Here is a 10,145-nt window from a genome sequence, read left to right on the forward strand (position 1 = left end):
TTTGTTTTAAAATTATTTAAAATTGTTAAATATGTTACAAATACATCATGATTATAATACAGTATCGATATCATTTAATTGTTTGGCAAATATTGTTGTATTTTTATTTGATTAATTAAAACTGATAATTGTATCATTTACAAATAAATAAAAAACCAAACATATCGATAAAAAAATCTTTCTATTCAACATCAGAATGTTATTTCGGTGATTTGATCAACATTACTTTATTTGAGAAAATTATTTTTATGATGTCAATTAGTCATAAAAATTTATTGATATTGTCAATAACAATTAGAAAAGTTGTTGTTATGGACAATTAAATTAGAGTTATGTTTTTGTGATTGAACCGTATTTATGTTAAAAATTTTAATGTTATAAATATTTTTTTTCATTTTCTTGCAGTTTTTTGTTAATATCGTTTAAAAAGTGCTTGAGTTAAAATTATTCTCAATTATCGGGAAATATAGTAAATGTTACAATCATTATAATAAAACCTTTACTTCATCTTCTTTTGTTTGTTTAATAGTGCTATTGTGTGGTCAAGTTTTGTGCCCAAAAGTTTAACCTTTTTAAACAAAATTTCATAACTATACAGATTAAGGAAATATGGATGACTAGTATAAAGTCGATGACAAGAAATAATGTTTTATAAAACAAAAAATAAGATCAATATTTTTAATAATACGTAAATTGAATTAACACTCCATGTCAATTTTCTCACCTAAAATGATGTTCATATTGTAATGCTTTTGAAGCTAACTAACATTGTTTTTTATCACTATCTGGAACAATTTTTAAAAAATATGGCTTTAATAAAAGCAAAAAATGATAAAAGGATTAGTTAATTATTAAGGAAATAGCACACATTTTTAAAAGTGTAAAAAAATAATCAATTGGCAATGTATGAGAGCATGTGTGCGTCATTTTAAAGTGAAGGTATAGTTTCCAGTTATGTTAAAAGCGCTTACAACATTTTCATTAATATATGAGCTGCTTTTCGACTTGTCAAGTAATTTCGGACTTTCTACAGACAACAGTAATCTACAATTAAGCAACAGTGATTAAACTTACAACCATCGACAACGACGTTAATAACGTTAACATCACATACCTCAATCCAAAGCAAATGACAAAGAAAACAAAGATTTGTTATCAAAAAATGGCAAAATCCACTGTTTTTAATTAATTCAACTAAGGTTCAAATGAACCCATTCTTTAAATAAAAGTAAGATCATGTGAAGAACAAACTTGTTTTTTAAGAACTCGTGAGACTGTTACTCCATCTATTTTTTTTAAAAAAAATAAACTGTTTGGAAAGTATATGAAACGATGGTAGTAATTGGTAAAGTCTAAATTGAGTATTTGTTGTTTTTGGTTAATTCAAGTGAGTTTTGTAAATGAGGGTTTGTGGTTTCAAAAGTGATCATTTTTTTTCATAATCAAAGTTTTTATTTATTAAGATCACCTTTTTAGAAGAGCTTAAAAACGATATTGCACTTTTTTTCAATTTATAGTCTTTTTCCTTTCATTTCTTTGGAAAACAACAAAAAATTGCAAATAAATGTTGTTCCACCGACTTTATTTTTACCCTTTTTTTAGTGATTAAAAATTTTAAAAAATAGGGATTAATAGAGAATAGAAATTATTGAACAAAAAACACTATTTGAATAATGGTTTATTTATACTTTGTCACCGACTTTTTATCTGTAATATAATAATTTTTATTATATACTTTTTTATTATTATAGGATAATAATAAAATCATTTCTGTATGTGCTTTTTACAATATTATACATATTTGTAAATTTAAAAATATAAAATCTATACGTTATCATCATTAAACATACATTTTCGAATGAATCGTTATGTAATATTTGGTTTTTATTGTATATTTACTTGATTTCCATCATTTATTTGTAATATGTGTTTAAACACAAACAAACATTTAATTTGTGTGTGAAATAATATTTCATTTATAGTTTTGTTATTATAAGTAATGACCATTATGTGGTGTTCAAATTTGAACAAAAAAGTATGTTAAGCAATATAATACAATCATTTTTAAAAATTTAAAATCAAATATAGAAGTAACTATTTTCACATAAAGATATAATTTTTATTACAAGACAAATTCAATAAGTTGTGTTTGGTTTTTTATCACCAAATCCTGGTTTTTAATTTCATTATGTTTATTACTAAACTATTTATAGTTTTAAACATAATAGACCAAGTCTTCATGTTAAACCTTTGTATTAATATATGTATTGCTGTTATTTTCATTATCACTGAAATAAAGTTCAAATATATGATATATTTTCATTTGAATAAATAACAAACAACGAATTACAAAGCGAGTTCATTTATTATGTTATCAATAGATGCTCTGTTTGCTTTTTCTTGAGCCCAACACATCTGTATATTTTCATACAACTTCTCTTGTATATTTTCTTTTCTTTGAAGTCGTTATCCAGACATCACAAATTCTGCTATTTTCCATGGAAACTTAAATGCGTCAAGTGGATAAGCATTAGTCCACCCAAACACTTCATACATAGTGACACCAAACGAAAATATGTCTGCGCTTTTTGTGTACTTTTCTTTTTTCAACACCTCAGGCGCCATGTAAACTGGCGTTCCAATACCTTTAGTGAATGTCATGTTAGTCATCAACAAATTGATATTTCTTGCACTTCCAAAGTCAGTCAATTTAGCATTCACTTTATCATTTACATCAAATGTAAACACAAGAATATTGTCTGGTTTGATGTCTCTGTGTAATATCCCATTCTCATGCAAATATGAAATCTTTTTTGATGCATCTCTCATTATTTTGACTCGCATTTTCATGTCAACTTCGTCATTCGTTTTGTGGTTATCAAGTCTTGTAAAGACCCATATTGTGCAAACTCGGTGACCATACACGTCTTGTTTGGTATAAACACAGCGCCATAGAAGTGGACGATATATTCACTCCGAAATTTGTCCAACATCTCAACTTCTTTTGTAAATTCAATCATTCCAATTTCATCATTTGAGTTATCAACGTGTTTCATCTTTTTGACTGCAACAACATTTTCTCTGTAAGTTCCTTTGTAGACAATTCCAAAAGACCCTTCACCAAGTTTCTTCTCTGTTTTGATTTCGTCGTAATCAAGACGTGTTGATTGTTCCACCAGTGCTTTGATGTTCATCAAAGTCGTGTTTTGTTTACCACCTTTTAAATCAAGTGAAACAATCATGACTTCATCAGTCAAATCCATTGTGCAATATGGCGTTATAAATACTTCAAATTCACATGCAAATCCGCTTTTTAAAGTCACAATTTGTGGTTCTGTGCGAATTTTGTATTTGTCGCATTTGTCTTTTGTTGTGATTTGGATTTTCACGTTACTTTTAGACGAGTTGCCAACACATAACAATTCGCGACTTTCAGTCTCAATGCAGATCTTGTCGTCTTCATCACCAAATGAAATCATATTTTTGTTTGATAGAATGTCGCCATCAAGTTTCGTCATCATAATATTGGAGCGACTCATCTTAAAAACACACACATTTTCAGCGTGTTTGTTATCTTTCTTTCTCAACACAAACAGAAAAACAATTATTACAATTGAGATAATTATAACAACCAAAACAGCAACACACACTACTGGAAGACCAACAACCACACCATAATTCGTGTTTGCAAAACACTCAATTTTGTCGTCACTCAACTTGTAGCCATCTGCACACTCCCAACACAAGGAGTTCTGTGATGAGATGCAATTTTGTATTTGTGAGAAGTGAACACACACGCTGTCTTTCAGAATGTTGTTATCACCACATTTTAAACATTCAAAAGTGGCATCACAAGTTGTGCAATTTTCACCACATTTGTAACACAAATTGTCTTTCAGTGCAAACCACCTTCGCACAATGTACACCCACTCGTCGTCTTGTTCAAACAGTTGTTCAAGTCTGTCTGTGGGTTGCACAACTTTGTGTTGTTATTGGGTGTTCTGTAATATCCATCACTGCAAACCAAACAATCACCATCATTGGAACACGTTTTACACGACGTGTCACATTTAACGCACTGCTTGCCATCACTTGATCGCATGTACCCGTCTTTGCACGCAACACACCCCTCATATGTCGACATCATCACATCACACACGCCCAATATCTCATTGATTTCGAAACACTTGCCATTCTTGGTGTACGAGTACGCATCACACTTTGTGCAATACTTCAAATTGGAGCAGTGTGTGCAGGGATACTCACATCTCACACAAACTGAATTCGATATGTAATACCCATCACCACATCGCAAACACCCTTTGAACTTCTCAGTATGCAGTTGTCTGTTGTTGTTTCACTTGTCAATTGTAAATTGTTTGCTTTTGATGTGTTGGTATCATTTTCAACGCACATGTTGTCAACAAGAAGATGTGATTTGATGCACTCCAGACAAGACGATGACACAACACTCACGTGCTCACAATTTGGGTATTTCTCTTGTTTTGGCAAACACCCAGTCGTGTCTTTGTAATGATCGTCGTCACATTGAGTACAAACATATTTAACAAACTCTTTACATTTGATTGAATCTGTTAAAACGCATTTCCCATCAACTGTTATTTTGTTGTTGCTACACAAAATGCAAATTTCTTTGTTTTGAATCACACACTCGTTGTCATTGGAAACACATCCACCATTTGCAATGTGATGGTTTTGTTGACATGTTGTGCACACACTTCCACTGTAATTTGCGCAGTTAAAGTCTTGTGAACACAAACCGTTCGTTGTCATCACAAATTCACTTTTACATGATATATTGATTATATATCCATTTACAATTTGACAGATCTCTGCATCCTCACAATTTGCAGTATTACCATCTGTGTTAAATGTTGTGTGATATCCTTCATTTGCCAAATAACAAAACTCGTTTTGTGTGTATTTGCAGTTGTTGGCTTTGATGCCTTCTTGTGTGTTATTGTTGTGGATCAGACAGACAGTCTGGTCGTTATGAGTGAGTTGGTATTTGCAAGTGCTTTCAATTAAACAATTGCCGTTTGTTGTGATGACGTTTTCAAAACAGTTGTTGCATGTTTTCATTGAATAATCAAAGCAATTGTCTTCTGTTTTTTCAATGCATTTTCCATCGACTAAAATGTGGGTTTCATCACACATAAAACAAATAGAATTCACTTGATGCAAACAGCCAACATCATTAACATCACTTTTTGATGTTTCCGAGTTTAAATGTGTTGTGTTTGAATACGCCAATAAACATTCTGATTTGTCATCATTAATAACATACGATACATAACATTTTGTACATAATTTATTCCTGTTGTTGTATTCACACAGTTAACAATTTGGAATTAAATCAAAACAACTCATACGCCTATTTGAAGTGACTTTCACTTCGCCATATTTACATGATACGCACCCACCACCATTTGATACAAAATCACTTGAACACGACAGACACTCACTGCTCTTTTGTGAGCACTGCACACAATTTGTTATTTGTGAACAATTGTAACAGCTGTTCTCTTTCAGGTAATACCCACTCACACACTCAACACATATTCTATCGAATTCGTTTGCATTCAAATCACATGAAACACAATTATCATTCAACGAACACGACACACACTCTTCATTTCCCGTATTTTGATTTGTAACTTGTTTGAAGCCAGACTGACATGTTGTGTACTCGCCACTCTCTCTGTAACAGTTTACACACTCAATTGGACACGATGAACACGATGATGTCCCACCAGGTGAATAATGCCCATCACCACAGAGTTCACATTTCCCATTATTGTCAAGTCCATATCCAGCATAACACGTCAAACACTTGCCACTGACACTACCACACGTTTCACAGTTGATATCACACGAATTGCAAAATGTTTGTCCTTCATTTGGTTGATATGTTTTGTCTCCACATTGTTGGCATTTGTTGTTTGCTGAATTTGCATAAGTATTAACTGGACAAATGTGGCAATCGAACAACTCATCTAAACCATACCCAGAAATGCAAGTCGTGCAATTCCCATTTGTGTTGTTGCATGTAAGACAACTAACACTGCATTGCAAACAAATTGATGATTTTTCTGTTGAATAATACCCATCTTGACAAAGAAAACATGTTGCTGATTGATTGTGTGAATACGTTCCTGCTGGACAGACATCGCATGTGTTTGTATCTTTGTTTGTTGCTGTTCCGGCTTGACACGGAATGCAGTAATTTCCTGATAAAACACAACCAGCCATACAAGTAGAGCAGAATCCATTTTCCCCATTACACGAAGTGCAATAATAGTTGCATTCTGTACATGAAATTGAAGAAGTTGTATTTGAATAAGATTTATAAAGACATGACATGCAACTGGCACTTCCTGATACACTTGAATATGTACCTGTTTGGCAGGGAGTGCATTTAATTCCATCACCATACGTCCCAGCAACACAATTATAACAACTGTATTTGTTGTCTACAAACTGCCCATTCTTACAAGAAGTACAATGTCCATTTGTTTGGTCACATGTTACACACGAAGAACAGTTTGTACAAGTCGAACTGTTTTGCAAGGAATAAGTGTTGTCTGGGCAACTGGAGCAAGTTTTTGAATTGAAATATTGACCAGCTGGACAACTCACACAAAGACCGTTTAAAACAAACGAATTGTTATAACAAGTCAAACAGTCCCCATTTGTTGAATCACATGTTTTACATGTTGTTTTGCAACTTGAACAAGTACCGCTACTAGTTTTGGCATAAGTATTTACAAGATATTTTGAACACGAAATAGTACCACCTGGTGAGTAATAACCCGCTTCACAAGCCTTGCAAACTCCATCTGACACAAAGCCGCTTCCCAATGAACATGAAGTGCACTTCCCAGTTGTTGAACTACAAGGAGCACACTCAGAAGTCGAACATAATATACACACCGAAGCCCCTTCCAATGAATAATAACCATCTGAACACAGCGTACAACTTGAAGATCCAGATAATGAATAAGTCCCAGAAGAGCAATTACTGCATTTTGTTGAATTCGAAGACTAATAAGTCCCAGCAGAACACTCTGTGCAAACTTCTTTATTATCCCCAAAGGAATAAGTCCCGGGAAGACATGTTTCGCAAAAATAAGAAGTACTATTTGGATTGTATTGTCCGTCCGGACAAAGAGTACATTCAACTGCTGTATAATTTGAATAATAACCTTTTGGGCAACGATACATGTAAATACCATCTGGACAGTAAGTCCCCTTAAGACACATCAAACAAAACTCGTTAATTACATGATACCCCTTTTCACATATTAATGCAGCAAAAGAAGAACGTATAAATACAAAAATAATTATAGTCGACATAACATGAAAATTGAGCATATATTTTTATAGTTCAATTAAATGCTTTAAATTAAATAAACAAATTTAAAAAATGATAATTTGGTAATTTTGTATTAATTGTTGGTAATAAATAATATAAAGGATTTATAATTTTACATATTTCAACAGTTTTGTATTACAGATAGTAGAAAATTTGGGTGTCAAAAATAAATTGGGTGTCAGATTGATTTTGAGTTATTTAATGGTTTTTCATATTTTTTTGGGAGGGGGGAAAATAAAAAAAACGAAACCCATTTTTTTACATTAACTAATCCCTAATTTATTTGACACCCAATTAATTCCTGACACCCTATTTTTCTACTATCTGTATTTAGAACAAAAAAATGTAATCTATTGATTTTCTGTTGTAAAACTATTATTACGGATTATTTTATTTTGATTTGAAATTTTATACTTATAATACCTTTTTAAAGAAAAGAAACTAAATAATATAAATGATTAATAAAAAATTATATATATTTTTTAGTTTAATTTAAACTGAAAATATATAAATTAAGAACTACCGCATGCCTCGGAAAAATTTGCTTTTTAAGAAAAAAAGACTGAAGAGGTTGTTTTTTGCGGCAAAAAATCACTTTTGGTAAAACTATTTTTAAAAATACGCAAATAAACGGGACATTAGGTTATATTGAATTGTGATTCCAGAAGATTCAATAATTTTTATCAAATTGTTTTTGATAAATTAACAATTTATAAATATTTATCGATTTTTTATGTATTATTAGCACAATAAAAAAACATAATATAAATTAACGAAAAGATAAATTTAACATATGAATTTTATTAACATATTTTCTTGTATAATTAACACACCGAAAAAAAATTAATTAACGAAAAAAATAATTAATAATTAAAATTATTTATCGATTTTTATTGTAAAATTAACACAGCGAAAATTTACAAATAATTTAACGCAATCAAAATTAACATCTTACTGTTATTAACGTTTTTACATGTTAAATTAACAAACTAAAATGTAAATAATTAACGATAATTCAATAAAAAATGTGTATTTCAAATAAACTACAATGTACAATATCTGTTTGTAATTACAAACATTTATTTGTAATTAATAATTAAATATTTTATTTGTTACAGAATCGACAGAGTAAAATATTTAAAACCACAATTAAACAAACATTATTTGATAATTAAACAATACCGTTTCATTGAAATTATATTTCAAAGAATGACTTGTTATAAATATTTAATTTATTATAAATTATAAACATAAAAAATGAATAAAATGATGTCATGTGCATGATCAACATATAAGACTATGGTCATTTTTCAACATGGAATAAAAATTGCATCACAATTAACAACATTTTTTATAATGATAAATCATTTGTGTTAGAAAAAAACTATTATTTTAAACTTTTCAATATATCTTTCAACCTGTTTATAATTTTGTTGATACTTATTAATGTACAACATAATTGTTTTAGTATTGTATATTTAATTCTGAATTATATTGTTAAAATAAATGTATTGTAAAATGTATAGCATTGGTCATTCAACGTGCCAAACAATGACAATATAAGCAGTTGATTTGTCTGGAAAAAATACATTTTAACAAATAGTTAGTTAATAATGACATCAATAAAAAACATGATTATAACTTCTTTTGTATTTTAATGAACAACAAAAACACCAAATTGAAAAATATAAAACATTGTAACGGTCCATTTGTTTCAAATCATAAACCAATAGAAGTTTACGCTTTACTTTGTTTAAACATTAAAAACACAACAATAAATTTAATTTTCAATATATGGACAGTAATATTTAAATAAGGTACAACAAATTGTGTATTAATATATCATTTAAAACGGCTTATATTTTACATATATATACGTTGAAATCAATAAACTCGAAATTGTGACTTTTATGTATTTGAACTTGATTTTTTTGTAAAAAAAACTTTTTGACATTTAAACAAAAGTGGGTAAATTCATTACTGATTCAACTTCAATACATCTCTGTTGTTTAAAAACAATTTCTTTGACAACATATCAACAACAATATTAAAATATGTTAACAAAAAATACACAACTATAGTTTTTAATTCATGTTAATTCTTAGACTACTAAAAATGATTTTAATGTCTTATGTACACGTTTAAGTGAGTCGCAAGTAAAATCCTAAAATTTGTGTAAACTGTGATACTATTTCAATTTTACTGTTATCTTTTAAACTTTTTGTTTTATGTTACATTTTTACACATTGTAAAGTTACCACTTTTAATATTTTAGGCTGTTTTTAAATCACCAGTGTAGCAATAAACGGTAAAACCCAATACACCAACTGTTGTTATCAAATTAATGAAAATTACTAATTAATAAATGCTTCCATTTTAATTAATTATAATAGTTGTGGTATTATCAAAATATTCATGTTCACTTTTTGTGTTGTATTTTGAAAAATAATAAAACGATAGTTAAGAAATATTTGGATTAATATCTCGCTTGCACATCATTTTCAACAAAAAACTGTTGATATGAAAATTGAGGATATGGAAGTGATTGCACAATGAAATTATTAACAATTGTTTATGTTTGATTTTTCTTTGTATTAACAAATCGTCAATGCAAACACATATAATTACAATTAATAATTGAAAATAACAATGTCATTAACAGTCATTATTCATTCAATAATTCAATTTTACATTTAAATTTGTATTAACAAATATGTATATCTATTATTAATATATTTAAACTTTAAAT

General features: G+C 29.4%; 2 protein-coding genes across 2 annotated transcripts; both read right to left on the reverse strand.

The window, feature by feature from the left end:
• Positions 1–2,366: 2,366 nt before the first annotated feature.
• Positions 2,367–5,103, reverse strand: EIN_175370 (protein serine/threonine kinase, putative; the record flags this gene model as incomplete). Its single annotated transcript, XM_004254432.1, has 5 exons — positions 2,367–2,433; positions 2,477–2,773; positions 2,857–3,964; positions 4,030–4,346; positions 4,574–5,103. 5 exons carry the CDS (start codon positions 5,101–5,103, stop codon positions 2,367–2,369), a joined length of 2,319 nt encoding a protein of 772 aa, XP_004254480.1.
• Positions 5,104–5,358: 255 nt separating this feature from the next.
• EIN_175380 (hypothetical protein) lies at positions 5,359–7,395 on the reverse strand (the record flags this gene model as incomplete). The annotated part of the gene is made up of 3 exons (XM_004254433.1): positions 5,359–6,763; positions 6,856–7,159; positions 7,227–7,395. The coding sequence occupies 3 exons, from the start codon at positions 7,393–7,395 to the stop codon at positions 5,359–5,361; spliced, it is 1,878 nt and encodes a 625-aa protein (XP_004254481.1).
• Positions 7,396–10,145: the final 2,750 nt, after the last annotated feature.

This window comes from Entamoeba invadens (assembly GCF_000330505.1).
Source record: "Entamoeba invadens IP1 unplaced genomic scaffold scaff_1105074725545, whole genome shotgun sequence".
NCBI lineage: Eukaryota > Evosea > Mastigamoebida > Endamoebidae > Entamoeba > Entamoeba invadens.